A 24,335-nucleotide genomic window follows, 5' to 3' on the forward strand; every position below is an offset into this window, starting at 1 on the left:
AGGCGGGATATCAGCATGGGGTGTGCGCCAGCCGCCGGATTCCCGGGATGAAACCGGATGAATTCACAGTGTCTCCTTCAGGGCACGAATTGCTGGAGTATGCACCAAAATAAGAACTCAGAGAAAAAAGTAAGTTTGGGAGAGGACTTAGATTTTGACGGTCTTTGAAATCTCCTCTTGGAGGCAATGCCTTCATTGATGCGTTACCTCTTTATAGTTTCTGTCTCTTGTGTAATCATTTTTATCGTGTTCTACGTGTTCAATTTTGGGGGCGAGCAAGGCTTCCAGAGGCTAAATAACTCGGACACTTTGATGCTGAGTCAAGTTTGCATATCCTTTATCAGTGGCAAAACACCTTTCCTCTGGAGAAACAAACTCATGATCTATGAGACGTCTTCTTGCAAGGAATACCTGACTCAAAGCCACTACATCACAGCGCCGTTATCTAAAGAAGAAGCTGAATTTCCTTTGGCATATATCATGGTCATCCATCACAATTTCGACACCTTTGCAAGGCTCTTCAGAGCTATTTACATGCCTCAGAATATCTACTGTGTTCACGTGGATGAGAAAGCGACTGTTGAATTTAAAGATGCAGTGGAGCAATTACTGAGCTGCTTCCCAAATGCTTTTCTGGCTTCCAAGATGGAACCCGTGGTCTATGGTGGCATTTCCAGGCTCCAGGCTGACCTGCACTGCATCAAAGATCTTGCAGGCTCTGAGGTTCTGTGGAAATACGCCATCAACACCTGTGGGCAAGATTTCCCCCTGAAAACCAACAGGGAGATCGTTCGGTATCTGAAAGGATTTAAAGGGAAAAACATCACCCCAGGCGTGCTGCCTCCGGCTCACGCAATTGGACGGACTAAATATGTCCACCGAGAGCACCTGGGCAAAGAGCTTTCCTATGTGATAAGAACCACAGCACTGAAACCGCCTCCTCCCCACAATCTCACCATTTACTTTGGTTCTGCCTACGTTGCCCTGTCAAGAGAGTTTACCAACTTCGTTCTCCATGACCCTCGGGCTCTTGACTTGCTCCAGTGGTCCAAAGACACCTTCAGTCCAGATGAGCATTTCTGGGTGACGCTCAATAGGATTCCAGGTATGTGGGATTTCCTATTTCACGTGAAGGCCACGTGCCATCCTTGAAAGGGCTTTTCGAGAGCCAGCTCCTTTTTATTAGAAGTAGAAGATGAAAACAGAAATATATAGTTTTCACCTGCATCCTTTATAAACTCCAAACATCTAAAGAAGGATGTTCTTTAGAATACAGTCTTCTAACCAAGCCAAATCATACCTTTTCGTGGTGTTGCTTTGCAGTTCATCCTGTTCTTTTGCATTCATCATCTTATTAATCTTTAACCACAATCGGTATTATGGTTCTCCATCGCCACTGGTGTTCTTTCTTTCCCCCAAATTTGTCAGACTTACTGTAACCCCAGGGCCATTGTCTTGGCCACTCCCCTGCCTATCCCCAGACCTTCACAGGCTCCCTCTTATCAGCCAGAGGTCATCAGCTCAGAGAAGCTGAGCTGACCACCCCACCTTTTTTCCTTCACAGAGTTTATTATCCTCTGGAATAGCCTATCTACTTACTTGCATGGATTTGTTCTTGGCCTCCTCTGTATTAGCTCCGTGAAGTTGGGTCATTTTCTATCTTGTTAACTGCTGTATCCTCCCTGCGTAGAACACATAGCACATGCTCAATAAAAATGAAGGAATGAAGGAATGAATGAGTGGCAAAGCATGAGACTTTACTATGGCACCACAGCGGTCTCCCTAAGACCCCGTGAGCAGAGAAATATTTAGACTCATGCATGTACTGTACCACAGGTATAAAGTTTTAAATATATATCTATTTTACCTTCAGATAAATAATGAGATTCCAGGAGAAGCTCCTTCCTTTCTCATCAAAGCAGTTCTATCTGTACTAACAGACCAGATCAATTATTTTTAAAACTATATAAAACATGGTAGGGTTTCTTCCGAAGGAAACAGCATGCTTTGGACTCAATGAAAAGTACAAAATGGATCTCTGATGAACTCGACAGCATTATTATAGCAAGAGAAAAGCAATCATTGTTCTGGTGTTTGGGGGGTTGCCAAGTTGGAAACACTGGTAGGTGCTCTCAGGCTGCAGGGTGGGGCCTGCTGGGCGATAAACATGCCAGCGTTCTCTGGAAAATACCGTGTTTGGTCTCTGAATCCCAGGGTGACTGGCCTGGTGAACAGGGCTTGCTCTTGAGCTGTGCAAGCTCTCTTTCTTGACCTCCCTCTTCCTATGGCCATCTTTTCACCTTTTATCGGTTGTTTCCATCATTGGCATCTAATCGGTGAGCATTAGGTAATTAGAGGCTGATTGGCATATTTAAATATTTATTCCCTTTCTATTTTCACTATTCCCTTAGGATTTATAAAGATTTGATACTAGCCTCGTGATGCCATAGATATCATACGAAAATGAAGGCAGTTCGTAACTTCACAGAAGCCTGAAAAAAAGAAAAAAAAAAAAGAAAAACGTGGGTTTGCCTTAGTGTTAAATGTCTGTTTGGTTTGCAGAAGGGTGGTCAGTCTTATCAATGTCAAATCAATTTAACAAAATGGAGGAAGAATAATCTCTTACCCCCCATTTTTTTTCCTTACCCCCTCCTCCTTTCCAGCCCTGGTGAAATAGACAAGGCAGGAGACAAGACCATTTTTGCTGTAGGTTTGTGGGGTGACTCGCTGGCTTCTACCCTCTCTCAGCGACAGTATGACCCCATATAAATAGCCTCTTGGAATCTCCAATCTCCCCAGCTACAAACTAAGGGCCCCAGGAGGCAAGATCCTTTTCGTTCCTACATATGCCTTTCTTTGCAGAGGACACAATACCCAGAACCACATAAACACCTAGCAGGCAGCTGTCGAGAATTTGTAGAAAGGCCAAAATGCCTTTATTTATAAATAAATAAATAAATAAAGTGAGACTCAGTAGAAAGTATACTCATAGAGATGAGTCTGGACTCCCAACAATCTTGTTGCCCCTTAGCCTTGGCAAATGCCTTTCATTACCCGTGTAGGAAATCGGAGATGAGAGCCCCGCTAAGAGAACCTCAGCGGTCTGATTCTGCAGGGGATGTTTTTCAGGATAACGTGACATTTCCTAGGGTCTTGCCTCCTTCCTCTCTTACATTCCAGATGGCATCCTGGTTCAGGGAGCAAGCAGGAAGATATCCTGCTTGTAGGTGGGCCCTTCCTGAATTACAAGTGATTTAAAGAAAACAAGCCATCACATGCTCTAGCCCCAGTGATGGACCTCCCCATCATCAAAGGCGATGCAAAATTCAGTCACATGCTCCAGCCCCTTCAGTGGTTTTCCACTTGAGTGTTCTTTTTGATTTAGGATTTGGTGCGTGAATCTGGTTCTTTATTACCAGACAGCCTTTTACCATATCACGTCTTCTGTTTTCAGTGTCATGTTTTAAGGGGAAAACTCCTTCGGTAAATACAGCGTAAACATTTTCGCAAATGTGCAAGTTCAGATGGTGCTGTTCCTTGCCTCCCTCAAAGTTCCGTTCTGTTTTTATCCTAAGCATCCTAAATTAAAGTGTTTGTGTTAGAAAGACCCGGCACAGTCATATCAGGCTCCCTGAAACACCCACAAGAGGACTAAGACCAAGAACATGATTAGTACCCTGTTACTTACTAGATGATATCAGACAACAAAACGAGACTAGTTTAAAATTAGTGAGACTCGGGAATTCCTTGGTGGTTCAGTGGATAGGACTCTGTGCTTCCACTGCAGGAGGTGCAGGTTTGATCCCTGATTGGGGAAGTGAGATCCCACATGCCGCGCTGCACGGCAAATAAATAAATAAATAGAGACTCAATAGAAAGTATACTCATAGAGGTAAGAGTAAATCACATATCTTCACAGTGTTGTTGTTGTTGTTGTTTTTTCATGTTGTCTTTCTGTTGAGAAAATGACTTCTCTCTTGGTTTTCAACACTTAAGTTTTTTCCAAACTGCATTAGATATAGAAATGGTGCCGGGCCATGTCCCTTGGGGGCCCCAGTCTCACATCCTTCTTCAGGGAAGGCCAGAAAGAGTGGTTGTCATTCCACCCTGTGTGGCTGTGTACAGATGGATTGTCTAGATTTCTCCCTTCTGGCCATATTCTCAAAGGAAACCCTTCTGGAGCACAAATTTCTCTCACTCATCCTATAGCGCTTGAGGGCTAGGGTTAGCATGCGGCTCTGACATATGCACGCTGTACGAATTCTGGTGCACGCTGAGGTTTTCTAACTTCTCCAATCTTTGTAATCACTGCTGTATGTCACCTTAAGAAAAGCTCACTTCCTCTAGGTTTTCTGGTTATTCCCATAGCATTTTCTTTGGCCAACCTGTCCCAGGGTGGAGTGCCAGAGACCACTGAGATGTTTTGCTTTAAGTCTTCTGGAATTGTTGAGGATCTACAGAAGCCTCTGCTTGTCCAGTTTTTTCACAGTCCATTTCTGTGGCTCACTTGTCTTCTTGTCCCACTTTACGGTGGGTCTGTCTCTAATGAAAAGGCAAAACTGCTCCATGTTTTGACTTCAGCTACTTTTTTCCCCTCACTGCCTTGAGCTTGTTGTTTTGGATTTTTGCTCATGCGTTTCTCTGACCTTTCTCATGCCATGAGGTTTTTGTTCCATAAGAATGTTTTCATTTGCCGCTTCTTTTTTCCATTTTGTATACATCTTTTTTTTTTTTTTTCCGGAGCCCCTTCGTCAAATAAATTACCTCAACTTCAGAAAGGACCACATGATCACATTTCCTCATGTTTCAATGCTAAAAATAGCTTGTTTCCTACTTTGATTTCTTTTGCTTTTTTAACTTTGTGCCTTATATGTGGACATTCTTTGGGCATGTGTTATGACTCTTTGAGTTGCATGTGACAGAAACACAACTCAGAGTTGCTTAAACAGACCCTAGAACTTACTGGGTCATAGAATTGAGGTGCCCAAGGAGGGCCTCCGAGTAAAGCTGGATCAAGGCTTGGTATGGTATATGCAGGACTCTTTGTCTCTGTGAAGTGACCAACCGTCCCTGTGTGCCCAGGTCTGAGGGGGGTCTTGGGCATGGGACCTTCCATGCTAAAGCCTGGGAAGTCCCAGTTTGGTCTGAACTGGTCACTCTATCTGTCTGTCTGTCTGCCTGTCACTGGGTTGACTTTATTCAGTTTGGTCCTCCCCACGTGGTGTCAGAGAGGCTCAGAAGTAGCTCCATCTGCTTTCTTCTCGCAGCCGGCACTCCCGAGAGAAAAGAAAGATTTTTTTCCTCATAGTTCCAGCAACAGCTCAGGGAAGTCGTCAGCTTGGTCCTGCTTGGTCCAAATCCTATCCCTAAACAAACCAGGGGCAGGAAGAATGCTGACCAGCCTCTCTTGCGTCACTTTTTCACCCTAGAGCTAAAAGTTCAGGGCAGGCTATGGTGAAGGATGGTTCTTCACTGTGATGCCTGCCAGACAAAAGCACACGCCCACTGCAAGGTGGTTCAGGGTCCTGCAGGCAGGGAGGTTTCAGTGAGCATCTCCACCTGGATTTGAAGGACAAGATTTAATGAGGTATACAGTTTTCAGCACTTGGGCAATTATAACTTGGAGAAGACTAATTAAATTACCATTGTGGAAAAGGCATGATCTCAATAAGCATACTTCTCTTCCCTCATAAAAACATTTTATTTATTTATTTATTTTAAATTTTTATTTATTTTTGGCTGCGTTGCGTCTTCATTGCTGTGCGTGGGCTTTCTCTAGTTGCGGCAAGCAGGGGCTACTCTTCGTTGTGGGGCACGGGCTTCTCATTGTGGTGGCTTCTCTTGTTGTGGAGCACAGGCTCTAGGTGCGCGGGCTTCAGTAGTTGTGGCACGCGGGCTTAGTTGCTCCACGGCATGTGGGATCTTCCTGGACCAGGGATCAAACCTGTGTCCCCTGCATTGGCAGGTGGACTCTTAACCACTGCACCACCAGAGAAGTCCGTCATAAAAATATTTTAAATAAAATTATATTTTATTTATATTTATAGATATAAATAATAAGTATATCAATAAATAACTTAATTATTTAATATAAATTTGATAATTTTATACAAATATACCTTTATATTTCTTTTTAATAATAATTATTATATTTGGATAGTACTTAGTTTGCAGAGGAATTTCTAACACATTATCTCCTTTAATTCTTATAAGAATTCTATTAAGGGGAGGACTGTTGTTCCCAATTTGCAGATGAGAAATTTAAGATTAAAATAAGTGGCTTGTCCAAAGACAAATATTGCATATACCTAGCAAGAAATAAGAATGAAAAGTGGGAATTCCCTGGCCATCCAGTGGTTAGGACTCAGCACTTTCACTGCCAGGGCCCAGGTTCAATCCCTGTTCAGAGAACTGAGATCCCGCAAGCAGTGCAGCGCAGCCAAAAAAAAAAAGAAAAAAAAAAGAATGAAAAGAAACATCTAGGGGGAAGTAGGGGGAAGCAGAGGTAAGATTTATGTAGTAAGCTTAGGTTAAATTGAACCTAGTTTTATGAATTCTTCATTTGATTACTGCAATAACAGCAAGTGTTCAGAAGATGAAACTTAGCTAATTCTAAGTCTCATTAAGCTTGGGGAATGATTATATAATTGGACCCACCCAGGAATTTTCTCTCTTGTTCCTTATGTCATCTGGATACTTAGCCCATTTTCCTGAAAATGTTGGCTTTTCCGTGCGAGCCGAAGGTACAGAAAAGATCAGGAGAGTAATGTTTATGAACATCTGCCCATGGGTCTGCATTATCTCAGTTTAATCGTCGCAAGAATCCTGTTGGGTCGGTATCTAAATTCACATTTTACAAGTGTGAGGATGGGATCAGAGGGGCTGAGTGACGTGTCCTGCTCCCAAAGCCGGAAGCACAGTAAAGGAGAGAGTGCGTGCAGGGGGCACCTGGAATTCTACACGCTCAGAACTCAACCCATGCTCGCCTTTGTGTGCCCCTCAATCAACACCGCCCTCTGTTAGCTTAGACCTGCCGGCCGGCTTCTCTCTCCTCAGTTCTCACCACCCCCATCCCTCCAGCCCTGGAGCTTGGTTTCCAGAGTCGAGAGAACCAGGTTGGAATCCTGGCTCCTCCATCGCCAGCCTTGTGACCCGACGACTGGAAGGCCCAGTCTTAGATTATCCGTGTAGCGTAGATGTTGAAAGCTGGACCCTGGAGCCAGACTGCCTGAATTTGAATCTCTGCTCTGCCATTTACAGCTTTGTGACTTTGGACAAGTTACCTAAATGTGGGAGCCTCCGTTTCTTCATCTATAAAATGGGAGAAATAATGATATTTACATCAAATCTGTGAGGCTTAGATGAGTTTGACCAGTGCCCAGCACATATTTTGAGTGTTAGTTTCTATTGTTCTTACTGTTATTATTATTTTCTTCATCTGTAAAATGGATATTCATTCAATAAATTTATTTTTATTTTTTATTGAAATATAGTTGATTTACAATGATTCATATATATATATGTATATACGTATATATATGAATATATATCTCTATATATTCTTTTTCAGATTATTTTCCCTTATATGTTATTACAAAATATTGAGTATAGCTTCCTGGGCTATACAGTAGGTCCTTGTTGGTTATCTATTTTATATATAGTAGTGTGTCTATGTTAATCTCAAACTCCTAATTTATCCCTACCCCTACCCCAATAAATATTTATTGAGCACTTAGACACTGTGCTGGGTACTGAGAAATAATAGTGAATAAGTATATAATAGTGAATAAGACATATAAGTCCCCCTACTCTCACGGAGTATTCTAGAAGGAGGAGACAGGCAATAAAAAGTAGACAGATAATTAGAGATTCTAAGTGCTATGAAGGAAACAAGCAGGCTGACGCAGGAAGGGACCTACTTCTTAGTGAAAGTAGCACATGAACTACACCTCCAAAATGAGAACAAGCCATCGGAACAAGAAGGAGGTTCCAGGCAGAGGGATGAGAGATTGCAAAGGCCCTGAGGTGAGCAAGGGCGCCATGTGTTCAGGAGCCAGAAAAGCAGCCAAGGGGGCGGGGGTGAGGGCTGGACCTGGCGTGACGTGGGTGAGGCCCTCGTGTGACGGACACGGGGATGCCTTGACCTCGCAGCACCCAGTTCATAGGGTTGTGGGCTGAAGACGCAAGGGTGTGTGTGCAAGGGCTCGGCTCCTGCCAGGTACAGGGTAAATGGTTAGTGAATGGGATCTGGCTGTTGGCCTCCTTTCCATGGCTGGTGCCACCATCCCTCTCTCTTCCTCTCTCTCCTACGGTAGCCTGATTTCTTTCTACTTTCCCTGACTCCATCCTCAGCCTGCTTTAATGCATCCTCCATAGTGACAGAATGACCTTGATAAAAATGCACGTCGGTCTCATGATCACGTCTCTCACCTTCTTAGAAACTTCCTGTGCATCCCCGTCACATACAGCCTCACGTCCTCGCCCCTTTGCTGGAAGGGAGCTCATTGCAGTGTGGCCCCTTGACCTCTGCAGCGCCTGCTCGCCCTGTGCTCCGCCCCCCATCCCACACTGCACACCAGCTGTACCGGACAGCGCGTGGGTCCCAAATGTGCCGCTTTTCAGCCTCCCTGCCTCGACTCATGCCAGCTCCCCTCCAGAATGCTCTAGAACGCTCTTCCTCCCTCTCCCTCCTCTGACTGGCATGTGCATTTCTTTGAAGATTCGGCTTGGAGTCATAGTCTCTAAAGAGCCTTTCCTAATTCTCCCTCCTGTGGACTCCATCCCCCTGTACCACATTGTACTACAGTTAGTCTTGCAATGCTGTGTTTGTGCTCCTAGTGGCCTTCTAGACTGACCTGCAGGGGTAGCTAATTTCTTCTTCCTCATTCCTAGCACAACGCCTGGCACACGAGCAATGGAACCCTGGTTCCTTGGTGTCATTCCACTTGCACAAACTCAACTGTATTCTCTCTCTCTCTCTCTCTCACACACACACACGTACACATGTGCACACTCACAGTGTATGTAAGTCTAAATGGCCATCCCTCCACCGCACTCCATTCCACCCAGTGAGTCTGGGGTCCACAGTGAGCAAGGTGGATTCTGCATTCCCATGATGGGTCTTGGTTCCCATGCTCACGAATCTTAAAGATACGGTGTGCATCTCATGACATGGCTCCTCAGCTCAAATTAACTTCTTCATCTGGTGCTCGTAAGAAGAAACCACCATATGGACCAAGGTTAAAAGGAAAATTGTCAGCATTGGAATTATGGAGAGACTCTGTGCCATCTTAACGTGGCATATTCCCAAAGGATTTCTCCAGAGGAATTTTGACTGTATGCTGTCTTCCCTGTGCATATTGGCTTTGTAACCTAATCTCCCGGTAGGATGTATACCTTCTCTAAATGTTTGCTGGATTTATTGATTGGCTAGTAATTGGCAAAGTATGGGCACAAATTCAGATCATCCTATTTCTAATCTAGTGTGCTGCCCCCATCCTCAATGCAATGTATAGCATCGCTCTTTTTTTTTTTTAAATAAATGTACTTATTTATTTTTGGCTGTGTTGGGTCTTCGTTGCTTAACATGGGCTTTCTCTAGTTGCGGTGAATGGGGGCTATTCTTCGTTGCAGTGCACAGGCTTCTCATTGCGGTGGCTTCTCTTGTTGTGGAGCACGGGCTCTAGAGCGCAGGCTCAGTAGTTGTGGCACACGGGCTTAGTTGCTCCGCAGCATGTGGGATCTTCCTGAACCAGGGCTCAAACCCGTGTACCCTGCATTGGCAGGCGGATTCTTAACCACTGTGCCACCAGGGAAGTCCCTAGAATGACTCTTTTCTAAAAGTTGTTTGTACTCAGAAAATGCAGATAGGGTAAAAGTGCCACGAAGAGACGATGATCTGAAGCCAGCAGTCTTTGGACAATACTTTGTCACAGAACTTTGAGCAATAACTTCAACATTAAGAAAAAGCTATCATGTGTTGCCAAAAGTGTTAAAGGGCGATGCTTTTATAATCCCTCTTTGGAAACTTATGTTTAAATGGATTCTGTTCTTCTCGTTTCTTGGTTACCAACTACTGAATTGAGACTTGGGTAATAGCTGATTTTAGAGCCACTCTTCTCAGTGAAATGCAGCACTAGGGAGAGTGAAGTTTTCAGTAAACAACCCCTGTGAGTCTTTTCCCCAGTTTGCTTTTTGGCTTTTGCTATTCTCTCTCCCTTGGTGATCTCACTGGTCTCCAGGCTCATCACCATTCCTGTCCTGATGAATCATGACCCTGCATCGTGCTCCCAGGCCCTCTCTGCGTTCCTCCCAGGCCTTTGGGCATCTCTTCCTGAGGGTCCCACTGGCACCTGCTCAGGTGCCCCCACTTCCATTGCCCTACTCCCCAGAAACCCCCTTCCTTCTCCAGAACCTCTGGGACAGGCACTGCTGTCCTCCATGTCAGCCGACGTCTCCTCTTCCAGCCCCCCACACCTAATCAGCACATTCTGTACATTGTGTGTGTGATAGGTTTCTAGGGAGTATCACCGATCGGTTCCCATCATTACTGCTCTAACTCCAGCCCATCCTGCCAATCTCTCAAGTAGATTGTTAGACCCATCCATGTGGTCTCTCTGGCCCAAGTCGCCCTCTTCAAAACATTCTAACCCTCAACATATTTTTCTTCTAAGAATAACTTCTCAATTCCAAAAGCTTCAGTGACATTTTTCAACAGCTTATTGAATTATTCAATACAAACATCTCAGCGTGGCACGTTGGATGTTGGATGGTTGCATATCCCTGTTGAAGATCACATCAATATCACTGATTAATCAATTCCCACGCTACCTTCCCTGAAAGGAACACTGCAGAAAAACCACGCCTTGTATTCCTGCCTTTGGTACTTTTTTTCTTCTCAGTCTCCTTCCTTGGGTCATTCTCCTCTATTTCTCCTGTTTAAATAATGGCCTGAATAGGTCTGCATTCAATGCCTTGTCATTTAGGGAGTGTTCCCTGATTTTTTTTTTTTCTCTATTGTACATTTTGTAAACCTTTGTTGTAACTCTTTTTTTTTTTTTTTTTTGGCTGGACCACCAGGAAAGTCCCAGTTGTAACTCTTTTATGCCATTCTATAATCTTCTTTGAACTATAATTGTGAATATGGATATCATATTACCCTGACAACTATTATCTCTTCAGCGTCTTTTACATTTTTGGCAGCTCAACATAGGGCACATCCAGTGGGATAAGAATAAATATTTATTGAACTGGAAATAACTGAAATGACATTTAATATGCCCCTCAGCACTGCTGCCAACTCAGCTGCAAATCACCCCCTCCACTGCCCCCTTCACCACCACCACACACACACACACACACACACACACACACACACACACAGAGCCTAGATTCCTTTGCCAAATCTTAATAGGGTAGCTTCAGACAGCATCTTCCAGCGTGTTCAGTTTTTCTGGGAATTTTCCTGAAGTCCTTTCTGCCTCTAGTCAACAGCAATGGCACTGTTCTCTCTCTCTCTGTTTTTCCAAAGCATCTTGCTCATCTTGGGAATGCTTCTCAATGCCAAGTTCATCCTGGGGGCAGCGCCAGCTCAAGCCAAGGTCCACCATCTGTGAGCTTAACCAATGAGCACCTAACTCTGCACCAAAGAAGTAAAAATAACAACCTAACATCAGAGGACCCTATTTTAAAGACCAGATCTGGGTTTTTACAGGGCTGCTGCTCTGATGGCAGTAACCCATCATCTGATGAAGCAAATGACCCTGCTAAGATTTTTAGTGATTTTTTTCTGGGTCTTGGAGTGGGCAATTTGCAGTCTTAGGAAGCTACATCCAAAGCAACCGTTATAGGGAATTTCCTGCGCTGTGCGGCAAAAAAAAAAAAAGGAACCCACTAAGCAGCAGTTGTATCAATTACTTTTCTCTTTTTTTCATATTCATTACTTGTATTTTCATCATTACATCATTACTGATTGCTTGACTTTATTTAGATCAAGAATGATATGAAAGCAATGCTGAATGAACTTAAGGTAAAGAAAGCAAACATTCTGAGAGCCATTTTTTTACATGAACATGGATTATACCATTTAATGCAGACCCAAGGCCATGCAGTTTTTGCAGGTAGGTTTTACTTCCATTCAGATTCTTTTCATGTAGATCATAAAAATACAATACAGCACGATGAGCCCAATTCAAAAATTACATGCTGCAGCCCATATTAACACTGACAGTTCCTAATAGAGGAAAAGAAAATTAAATTTTCTTTTTTTAATTTTTTGGCTGCGTTGGGTCATCATTGCTGCGTGTGGGCTTTCTCTAGTTGCCACGAGCAGGGGCTGCTCTTCGTTGCGGTATGAGGGCTTCTCATTGCGATGGCTTCTCTTGTTGCGGAGCACGGGCTCTAGCCACATGGGCTTCAGTAGTTGTGGCACACGGGCTCAGTAGTTGTGGCTTGCAGGATCAGTAGATTTGGCTCGCGGGCTCAGTAGCCGTGGCTCACAGGCTCTAGAGAGCAGGTGCAGTAGTTGCGGTGCATGGGCTTAGTTGCTCCGTGGCATGTGGGATCTTCCCAGCCAGGGCTCGAACCCACGTCCCCTGCATTAGCAGGAGGATTCTTAACCACTGCGCCACCAAGGAAGTCCTGAAAATTTTCTTGACCTAACTAACCAGTTCTTAATGTGGCTTCTCAACGCCTGTCTTTCATTCTCTGATCTGAATAGTACGTGACATTCTTTCTTGACACGCTTTTGGACAAAGCCATGAGTAGAAGAAGTTTTTTCCCAAATATGTTTACCTTTTTTGAAAATTGAGATATAATTAAGACAAAATAGTATATCAGTTTCAGGTGTACAACACAATGAGTTAATGTTTGTATATCCTGTGAAATGGTTACCACAGTAGGTCTAGCTGGCATCCATTGCCACACACGGTTGCAATTTTCTTTTCCTTGTGATGAAACCTGTTAAGATCTACTCTCTTAGCAACTTTCAAAGATACAATAATGTATTATTAACTGCAGTCACCATGCTGTACGTTGCATCCCTATGACTTAGTTATTTCATAACTGGAGGTCTGTGCCTTTTGACCCCCTTCCTCCATTTTGCCTAACCCACCTCCGCCTCTGGCAACCACCAATCTGTTCTCTGTATCTGTGGGGTTTTTTTGTTGTTTTAGATTCACATGTGAGTGAGATCATACCATATTTATCTTTCTCTGTCTGACTTATTTCACTTAATGCCCTTGAGGTCCATCCATGTTGTCATAAATGGCAAGATTTCCCTCTTTTTTTAATGGCTGAATATATATGTGTGTGTGTGTGTGTTTGTGTGTGTGTGTGTGTGTGTGTGTTTTCAATTCCTTTGGATAAATTCCCAGAAGTGGAATTGATGGATCATATGGTAGTTCTGCTTTTAATTTTTTGAGGAACCTCCATACTGTTTTCCACAGTGGCTTCACCAATTTACATTCCCAATAACAGTGCACAAGGATTCCCTTTTCTCCACACCCTCACTGACACTTGTTATTTATTGTCTTTTTGATAAGAGCCATTCTAACAGGTATGAGGTGATATCTCATTATGGTTTTTTTTCTCGAGAACAACATTTTATTATTATATTTTTATGGCTGAATAATATTTTATTATATATACATACCACAACTATATGTATACATATACCACAAGTTCTTTATCCATTCATCCACTAATGGGCACTTAGGTTGTTTCCATATCTTGGCTATTGTAGATAGTACTGCAATAAACATTGTGGTGCATATATCTTTTCCAGTTAGTGTTTTAATTTGCTTTGAATAAATATCCAGAAGTGGACTTGTTGGATCACATTGTAGCTCTATTTTTAATTTTTTGAGGAACCTCCACACTGTGTTCCACAGTGGCTATACCAATTTACATTCCCAGTAACAGTGCACAAGGGTTCCCTTTTCTCCACACCCTCACTGACACTTGTTATTTCTTGTCTTTTTGATAAGAGCCATTCTAACAGGTATGAGGTGATATCTCATTATGGTTTTAATTTGCATTTCCCTGATCATTAGTGATGTTGAGCACCTTTTCATGTACCTGTAGGCTGTCTGTATATCTTCTTTGGAAAAATGTCTCTTCAGTTCCTCTGCCCATTTTTTTTTTTTTTTTTTTTTTTTTTTTTTTTTTTTTTTTGCTGTACGCGGGCCTCTCACTGCTGTGGCCTCTCCCGTTGCGGAGCACAGGCTCCGGACACACAGGCCCCGCGGCCATGGCTCGCGGGCCCAGCCGCTCCGCGGCATGTGGGATCCTCCGGGATCGGGGCACGAACCCGTGTCCCCTGCATCGGCAGGCGGACTCTCAACCACTGCGCCACCAGGGAGGCCCTTTCTGCCCATTTTTTAATTGGATTGTTTGTTTTTTTGCTATTAAGTTGTATGAGTTTTTTAATATATTTTTGATACTAACCTCTTATCAGATATATGATTTTCAAATATTTTCTCCCATTCTTAGGCTATCTTTTCATTTTGTTGATGGTTTCCTTTGCTGTGCAGAAGGTTTTTAGTTCAATGTAGTCCCACTTGTTTTTGCTTTTTTGTTTTTTTAATTTTTTAAATTTATTTATTTATTGGCTGCGTTGGGTCTTCATTGCTGCGCACAGGCTTTCTCTAGTTGCGGTGAGCGGGGGCTACTCTTGGTTGCTGTGCGCGGGCTTCTCATTGCAGTGGCTTCTCTTGTTGCGGAGCACAGGGTCTAGGCATGTGGGCTTCAGTAGTTGTGGCTCGTGGGCACTAGAGCGCAGGCTTGGTAGTTGTGGCACATAGGCTTAGTTGCTCTGTGGCATGTGGGATCTTCCTGGACCAGGGCTTGAACCCATGTCCCCTGCATTGGCAGGCAGATTCTCAACCACTGCACCACCAGGGAAACCCTATTTTTGTTTTTGTTGCTTGTGCTTTTGGTGTCAGATCCAAAAAGTCATCACCAAGACCAATGTCAAGGAGCTTACCCCGCTACGTTTCTTTCTGAGAGTTCTATGGTTTCAAGTCTCACGTTCGGGAATTCCCTGGCCCTCCAGTGGTTAGGACTCCACGCTTTCACTGCTGAGGGCCTGGGTTCAGTCCCTGGTCAGGGAGCTAAGATCCCACAAACCACATGGCACAGCCAGGAAAAAAAAAAAGTCTCACCTTCAAGTCTTTAATCCTTTTTGAGTTATTTTTTGTATATGGTGTAAGATAGGGGTCCCGTTTCATTCTTTTGCATATGGCTGTCCAGTTTTCCCAGCACCATTTATTGAAGAGACTGTCCTTTCTTTCCAAATATATTTACTTTGTATCCACTTTAATGCCATGTTTTCAGAGAACGGATGACTGGAGATTGTACTTTCAAAGCCTTTACCCTTGAGCTCTGTACTTACTTCCATGATATTCATTCCCCCATAATCTTTCTCTTCAACCAGATTTAAAAGATCAGAACTTAACTGTGAAAATATCAGAGGATAAAACTGCAATCTTTCCTAAGCAAGCTGAAGATACTAAGATCATCCTAAAGGAGTTAGCTTCCTGCCATGCTCAGCCCCCTCTTCTAGATATTTCCTCATTATGTACCCCCTTCCCTAGCCCCAATCCTCACATAATTCCTCCTTCATCGAAAATCTGTAATTCTGCCCTCAGTTCAAGTTGGAGCTACTTCTTTGAGCTCCTTGGGGTTCTACAGAAAAAAGGCCCTCCTGCCTAGGACTCCAAATGCCCTCCCATGTCCCTTATGAAAACTGCCCACCCCAGACCCTGAAGTCCCGGCTAGGTGTCGGGTGGTCTCCTGGAGAGGCTGAACACTTCCCCGTCGGGTTTCTCCTCCCTCGGGACTTTGGTCTGTCTAGACTAACTGCTCCCCACCTCCACTTCCAAGAAAGCCTTCTTGGTTTCTCTCTGGTCAGTTGTGCTATCACATTTTCAACTTTCTCCTGCACTTAATCTAAGCAAAACTCCCTAAAGCAGTTTTCCTGTAAAAATAGCCTCCTCTTTATTCTGTGCAGAATCTAGAAATATCACAACATTTAGAGCTGAAAGGAGCTTTAGGGAACATCTTTAGTTCCTAAAGTTGTACAAATATGGAAATTAAGAGTCAGAGAGATCAAATGGCTAGTTGACTACACTGTTCCGTAAAATGAGTTAACGTTTGCTGGCTTCATTGCCCATTTATTATAAATGTTAATAAAAGCATTTCCATTCATAAGACCAAATATTTTTCTATTAATTCCTTCTTTACAGAAAGAAGATGTGCCAAGTCATACGTGGGGTGGAGGGAGGGGATTTTAGATATAGTTAACACTGTAATAACAGTTATTGTCCTTTTAGGTTCTCCCTTCATTGTATAGGTTGCTACTAACACATTCTTATAGCCACTGGGGAACATCTGTGTAGTTAGAAGGGTTTAAGTGTATTCTTTTAGGTTCACTATAAAGTTACCCCACAAATGTACATCATTTCGTCCTCATGCCTCAGTGGTTCAGGGATATGTTTGGAAGGGTCATGTAGAGTTTGTCTGCACTACAGTTTGCAGACTTTTTATGACCTGCCTGCACCTTTCACCCAGATCAATGGTTTCAGCATTTCCTCTCCTTCCATACTGATCAGTTATTGAACATCCTGTAGCTGGTATATCTTTCAGCAGTGAGGGCTTAGGACCGATGGTATCTAGGATAACCAATCCATCCTGGTTTGCCCAGGACTTTTTCAGTTTTAGCACTAAAAAAATCCCATGTCCTGGGAAATCCCTCAGTCCCAGGCAAACTGGACAGTTGGTCACCCTAAGTACTGCCCTTACACATTCCTGCTCGTCTTTCCAACGACCAAGGCATCTCGGGACCGAGAATGTAGTGCCCTAGATATTTATGTTCCACAGAACAGCACTGATCATTTACTGGAAGAAGAAGAAAAAAAAAGATAACTGAAACTACTCCGTTATGTAGGTTACAACACATTTAAGACACACTGAAGGGTAGTAATCAAAACTACACTATCAGACCTGAGAGCCCTAACCAAGGCAGACCAGGACCAAAGCAGACCCTATTTATAACAATTTTCCCATTGTTTTTGAAGGGAAAGGATCAAGTTTAAGGATGTCATTTAAAGGGACGGATTGGTAAATATAAAATTTGAATCTAAAACCACTTTAACTAGTAGGAGAATCAAATGCAAAGATTTTCTTCAATTCAGTACAAACACAGAACATATCTTGGAGGCAAATTTTTTCCAGGTTTAATTTCTAGGAAAGCAAAAGAAACATCTGCTTTGGGGGATTTATCCAAGCACTCTCCCCTAACAAACTGTCTAAACTCAAGTAAATGACAGGTTCTATGGGAAAGAAGCTAGTATGATAGTGGATTGAATAAACTGAAAACGAGTCAAGAATTTAATAGGGCTATTAACATTATTTGTTGGAGGAAGCCACTGCCTATCTCTATCTTAAGACTTCTGTTTTCTTTGAGTATCTTCAAAATACAGATCTCTGGTAGCAGCTGAATGATAAAATATTGTCTCTTAGCAGAAACATCTCCTTGCAACTTCAACTTTCAAAATTATGGGGGTGGAGGAGTTTGGCAGTACTTTGTATGAGAAGGGTACCAGAAGAATATCCCAGATTTGGAAAGATGTGGGACATGCAAGGTCTTCTCCTTAAGAATTTACCATCTTTTTTCTCAGAGCACACATTTGGAAACAGAAAAGTTGTATAGAAAGACAAAGGGTCCCCAGTTCTATCCCTTGAGATTTAACAGAATATAGCCAAAGGTAAAATTTGTGTGTGTTGGTTTTTTGCTTTTGTTTTTGCTTTTGCTTGGAAAACTGGAATTAAATCTGGGCCATTCACCACAAGAGGGAAAGAAATTTGCTACCCAAAGGAGGCTGCTAGGGACGCAGGAAAAAGCAGTGTGATCTTGGAAGAATGAGGTTAAGCTCGGGTGACGGTATGCGGAATAGTATAGTAAAATACAGAAGGCTTCTTAGCCAGATTTACTTTCATAGACTTTCTATGACGCTTTTTAAAAAATTGGGACACTAAGGCACAGTGATCCCAAGAAACTTTCTTAAGGTCACATAGTAAACAGCAGAGCCCAATTTAAACCCTGTTCCAAAGCCTTGGTCTTTGCCAGCATGCTCTATCACAACCTTTTTGCAGGGTGCACCAGCTCACTGGGTCTCTGGAGAACAGGTTCAAGAGACTGCAACTGGGAATGAAGGACAATTCCCTTACTCTGGGGTGTAGGGAGAGGGCTGAAGGGGCTGGCGCTGCCTTGATGGCTCCCACCTGTACTTTGGGGTCTTTTAGGTGAAGAATGACCTGTCAAGCACTACTGTTCTGCTTCACTAAAGGTAGCTAGGAAGGTGGGTGGGTGCTTCAGTTTCTATATGAACCAAGTTTGGCAACAGAGAGAGAGATTCTGTAAGTTTTGTTGAGTACGCCTTCTGTGCAAGGCATTGCTCTAAGCTCTTTTTAGGTACTCATCTGTTTAAATCTCTTTGGAACGCTATGAGATGAGTGTTCCTAATATATTTGTTTTACAGAAGAAGGGAAACCAAGGCATATAGCCCAGCGCTCTGCACTGTAACCCCAACGGGGTGTGCAAAGGGATTCATGCAGGTACAAGGATGACCAACGTTACCATTTCCCCTCATTTCACATTTCTTCCTCTGGAAAGTGATTGCAAAGACTCTGATATTACAAAATTTAGGCCTGGAGAAACTTGATTATTATCTAGAAAAGAAATCAGCCAGTGAAACACAGCCTGGGGGCTAAATCTGGCCTATTTTTGTACTGGCCACAAGCTAAGAATGATTTTACATTTTTAAATGGGTGTAAAAGAAAAAAAATTATTTTATGACATGAAAATAATAAGAAATTGAGATATCAGTGTCCATGAATAAAGTTTTAGCAGGACACAACCTCATACGGTTATGGCTACTTTCAGAATTTTCAGAACACAGTCATAGAGTTGAGTGGTTGCCTCAGATACCAAAGGGCTCTCAAGCCTAAAATATTTACTACCTGGCCCTTTACAGAAAAAGCACTGACGTCTGATATAGAAGCATGTGGTAGACATATTTGCCTAACATTTTTTTCAGAAAAAGTTTTGTCAGAATTGTGAGCTTCCTAGGTAATTTAAAGGCTTCCCTTTTGTGCACAAAATGGTTAATAATAAAAAAAAACTATTTGAATAAACATATTTCAGAAATTCCTTTTTAAATAGACTGTGCAAAATATATGTACAAGAATATATTAATAAATTTATATTTCAGAGTGTTTGTACTCTGCTTGTTTTCAACCCCAGAGCACTGGGTTGGCCTTCACAGTTTTCAAGCCCTTTCATTAACTTATTTGATAATTTTAAATACTAGAGGTATTGATCTATAGTAATAAAGTGGTCATGGGGCTGTACAAATGCCAGTCATTCTTTAATTGAATGATCTTGCACTGTTTTTGGAGTTTTTCTTTTTTTTTTTTAATTGAAGTATAGTTGATTTCCAGTATTATGTTAGTTTTAGGTATACAGCAAAGTGACTCAGTTAAATGTGTGTGTGTGTGTGTGTGTGTGTGTGTATAATTTTATTTTTAGATTATTTTTCATTATAGGTTATTACAAGGTATTGAATATAGTTCCCTGTGCTATACAGTAAATCCTTGTTGTTTATTTTATATATAGTAGTCTGTATCTGTTAATCCCATACTCCTAATTTATCTACCCCCTTTCCCCTTTGGTAACCATAAGTTTGTTTTCTATGTCTGTGAGTCTGTTTCTGTTTTGTATATAGATCCATTTGTAGTAATTTTTAGATTCCACATATAAGTGATATCATATTTGTCTTTGTCTGACTTATATGTATATATAGACCACATCTTCTTAAGCCAATCGTCTGTTGATTGGTACTTGGGTTGTTTCCATGTGTTGGGTATTGTAAATAGTGCTGCTGTGAACATTGGGGTGCATATATCTTTTCAAATTCAAGTTTTCATCTTTTCTGGATATATGCCTGGGAGTGGGATTGCTGGGTCATTTGGTAGCTCTATTTTTAGTTTTTAATGGAAACTTTTGGAGTTTTTCTCAAACCTACTTCACTCTGAGTGTATCACTTATTGCTGACAAAAGGGTGCCCAATCTACCAGTTCTACATTCCTCTTCTCATTTGTGATTTCTTATCTGCTTAGATCTGAGAAAGTTTGTTATGATTGTGTCTACACTAAAAGTGAACAAGCTAAGCCTCAAGAGAGCTTCAAATACAGGAGCTTTGATGCTTAAACCAAAGACGACGATAAACTGCTTCCTGGGGGCCAGTGCAGTCTTCAGGGTGCATATGTGTGCATGCACTCGTGTCTTAAAAATTTGTTAATTACTTGATAACGTTTAAAGAGTTTGGAAATTGTTTCAAATACAATTCAGATTTCTCCTTCCTCTTCAAATATCTGAGGAGCTAGCAGCCCTGGCCCCATGACCCCACGTTGTTCAGGGCTGCCTTTGAGAGGGACGTGCTTGCTGTAGGTGGGGCAAGCGCCTGAAGGCTCTTTACCACCACCTGCACCCTCCCTCCCTGTCCACAACACCGTGGCCAAGTGTTTGCTGCCGCTCGTGAACTCACTAGCCCTGTTTTTCTTGCCCTCCGCCAGCTTCACCAACTTTTTTCACTTACTTTTCTCGCTTACCTGCCTGTACACATTTGAGTGTGTGAATCCAGCCTACCATGTCTGATCATTATTTTGGTTGCTGGGAGACCTTTTCTTGTTTCCTGTCTGGGTCACGCTTGTGGCCAGTGTTTGAGGTTGTCAGAATGACATCACCAAAGCCTTCGATGAGAAGCAGGATGGTGTAACCTTGGGAGAGATGAGACGGCCCAACAAAAAAACATTGCCTTGATTCCATAGCCAGCAATTGTGCCGAAAGAAGCAATCAGAGGTAAAGGAGAACTGTATAAGGACTTGGGAACAGGTCAGGCCCAGACTGTAGCGCTGCCCCTACAAGAAGTCATTCACGTTTGCCTCTGAGAGACCAGCGGGGGTAGATGCACAGCTCAAACGAGGCTAATGAGAACTAAAGTGACTGTAAAGGAAAAAATATCCCACCGTGTTCTCCAGAAGCCCCCACCCCCACCCCATCACCTAGCCTTTTGTTTTAAGGTTTGAGCCAAGCTAACTATGTGTTGTTAGTGGCTGTCCTTGTGCTGTCTCCTGGATTGTGACAGTAAAGGTTACCCTGGGGGCGGAGAGAGGCAGGGAGTGATACAAAATGTCCACTTGACCACCGTTTTCAATATGTTAAGCCAACTAGAGTGAAGGGAACAGAAATCCTGTCCTGGTTGGAAGTTAATAGCTTAGCCTACCCAATTATGTGCGGGAAGAAAATTCCTGTTCAGTTGCCACAGATACCAGGCCAAACAAACCCACAGCTGGGCCAACCGCTAAAAAAGGCATCGCATTCTAATCTCGGGCTGTTCATCTACATCATTGTAAATAAGGCAGAACAGACTAGAGAAGGGGTTTGGGATCCTGCTCTTTTGAGCTGCTAATCACATTGTAGCCACTTCTCATTTGCAACCTGCTTTGACTAAATCATGATGAAAGATTTGTTGAGTTTGCTTTGCATTGGCATTGGATCAGAGCTCCCCCTTGTAGGATCAAGGGTCGAGACAAGGGGAGGGGGAAAACCAACAGAACCTGCACTGAGAGCCCTTTGCGCCCACTTCCCTCTGCCTCTCCTCCCAAGTCCTGCTGATCCCTGCCATTTACTTCGCAGAAAAGGATGTGGGTCTAGTAAGAACAAAGGGAACTGAAAGTATCAAAGCAGACTATTCAGTACTTCCTTTCATGAACCCACATTTCTACATCCGCCCCCCCGCACGGGGGTGAAAGAAGATAATGATGGGGAAGGAAAAGAGTGAAATTGAACCTTCATTCTTTTAGAGTGGCAATAAACCAACCCATCTGAAAGCCTTAAGAACGTAAATGTTTTTCTTTTCCATTACTAAGAACAGAAATCAAAAATATCAGTTCCTTAACAGGGTCAGAAACGTTGGATGTTTTTCGAAAGGGAAACAACAGCAGCAATAATTGCTAATGCTTATTGAACATATACGAACAGATGCATAAACCCTGAACAAGAGTTATCTCACTTAATGTTCTAACAACCATGTGATATAGGAACCACTGTTGTTTCCCATCTTGCAGACAAAGAACCTGATGCTTAGAGAGGTTAAGTAACTCTACCCTGCTCGTATAGCTGGTCAGTGACCAGCTGGGATTTGAAGCTAATTAGACTGGCTCCAGTATCTGGACCAGGGAGCTGCAGAATTAAGGCTCTGGCTTCTATCTGGCTGAATGACTTTGAAAAAATTATTTGTATTGGTCTTAGTTTGCTCATCTGTGAAATACAGGGTTGTGTTAGGTGATCTTTAAGATCCCTGCCAACTCTTTGGGCCTGTCTCCAAATCAGTATCTGTCGTGTTGACCGAAAAAAAATCGCACAACCTAAAAATTGAGAATTACGTTTTATTCGGTGGACATTCTGAGGACTTCAAGCCTGGGACAGCTCCGAAGAGGTGAGGGAGGGACCAGGATACATAGGAGTTTTTGCAACAAAGATCAGGTAGTTGGACCATCAAAACATTACTGTTGGGCTTCCCTGGCGGCGCAGTGGTTGAGAGTCCGCCTGCTGATGCAGGGGACACGGGTTCGTGCCCCAGTCCGGGAAGATCCCACATGCCGCGGAGCGGCTGGGCCCGGGAGCCATGGCCGCTGAGCCTGCGCGTCCGGAGCCTGTGCTCCGCAAAGGGAGAGGCCGCAACAGTGAGAGGCCCGTGTACTAAAAAAAAAAAAAAAAAAAGCATTACTGTTAATTAAAGAAAACCAGGCATCTCAAGTAAATGAATTTAGCACTCTCCTATGTATGAGAAGATGCAAAAGTTTGGGCTCATCGAGATCATTCCTTTGATATGTACCTCAGGTCTCTGGGGCCAGCATCCTGTGCTTTCTCATCCTGAGTCTCCTCAGGGTGCACCATTGGGTGTGGCTGCAGTGGCAGGCGTCATGATGGCTTCATGGCAGGCATCCTGTTTCCATCTTGAGTTCCCTCAGGGCTCACCATCAGGGGCGGCTGTCCTGTGATGGCTTGATGGCTGCACCATCCTTTGTTTACTGCTGGGCAGGCAACCTTTTTCATTCTCAGTCACATCCATGCTACGGTTGTCATTCATTAGTCCAGAGCTGTAGGACATGAAGGGGTGGTGTGGGATGGGAAGGGACGCAGGGAGATTGCTGCGTTACACACCAGTGCCTTCCTAACAGAAGCAGCTGCTTCAGTTGCCACGTCATGCCCAGACAGGTAGGAGAGTTGGGTTGACTGCGCGAGTGGGATGGGAGCAGGGCCACTTTTAGCTCCTGTGGCTGCCAGAGTTGATCTATTAGCTGGGCCAGTAACTTTCCTCCAGAAGCCTCCTTACCACGGGCATTAGTCTGCAACGCACTGCATGTTTGCTGAGCACGGGCACAGGTGACCTAGGAGAAAGCATCTGCAGTGTGACCAGACCTGCTGGGCTTCTCTTCCTGGCTCCCCTGAATTACACTGACGGATACTTCCAGGAATTCTGCAGCAGCCCTGGAAGCCTTTGATCTTTCTTCAGAGTGAGGAAGTGGGAGAGGGGGTTGGGTAGAAAGGAGAATCTTTTGAGTTCTATGAAACGACCTCTAGTCTGAAGATGTCTGGCTTTTAAAGAGACCCAGTGGCTAGTCACTCCACATATGGTGGATCATACTGTGTGAGCAGCTCAGGTTATCTGAAGCTCTGTGTGAAATGGGAACCACCTCTTGTTCTCTAGGAACAAAGAGTATCACCTTTCTCCCAGGGAGACGAACTAAGGTGTGTTTATTTCATTTATGCCTCCACACCCACCCTTTAATGTCAAAAGTCACTAGATTCCTTCTACCCTCATCTCATGCCCCCAAGAGTGTAATTCTTATTCCCCTCTACTCACAGCCTGCACAGACATACAGGTACTATGTAACATCATCAGAAATTGTCTGATTTAATTCAGGGAACACCTACCTCTCTATCAGACTTTTTTTTTTTTTCCTCGCCTCTGATAATCTTCTACTTAGGCATGTTGCAAGGGCATTTTTTCCTTATCTGTGTCTGCTTATGCCCAGAGGTAGAGGTAACACTGAAAGGAAAAGAAGTGGCAGAGAAACAGGAAGAGAAATAAACCCAAGGAGCAGAAGTCGAAAAGGCTGTGATTTCCAAGGACGGCTAGCAGGTTGCGGGGCTAACCAGAAAAATGAGAACCACTTAATTCGAAAAGGAAGGGGAAAGCCTGAGACGA

The 24,335-nt window shown here is 43.3% G+C and overlaps 2 protein-coding genes across 4 annotated transcripts in view; both read left to right on the forward strand.

Moving 5' to 3' along the window:
* LOC132497226 (N-acetyllactosaminide beta-1,6-N-acetylglucosaminyl-transferase-like) lies at positions 1-24,218 on the forward strand. The gene is made up of 2 exons (XM_060110299.1): positions 1-1,105; positions 24,163-24,218. Exons 1-2 carry the CDS (start codon positions 187-189, stop codon positions 24,216-24,218), a joined length of 975 nt encoding a protein of 324 aa, XP_059966282.1. The 5' UTR covers positions 1-186.
* The window catches only part of GCNT2 (glucosaminyl (N-acetyl) transferase 2 (I blood group)), a 126,638-nt gene that overhangs the window by 66,995 nt on the left and 35,308 nt on the right, over positions 1-24,335 (forward strand). The window lies entirely within an intron of this gene.

This window comes from Mesoplodon densirostris, chromosome 10 (assembly GCF_025265405.1).
Source record: "Mesoplodon densirostris isolate mMesDen1 chromosome 10, mMesDen1 primary haplotype, whole genome shotgun sequence".
Classification (NCBI taxonomy): Eukaryota; Metazoa; Chordata; class Mammalia; order Artiodactyla; family Ziphiidae; genus Mesoplodon; species Mesoplodon densirostris.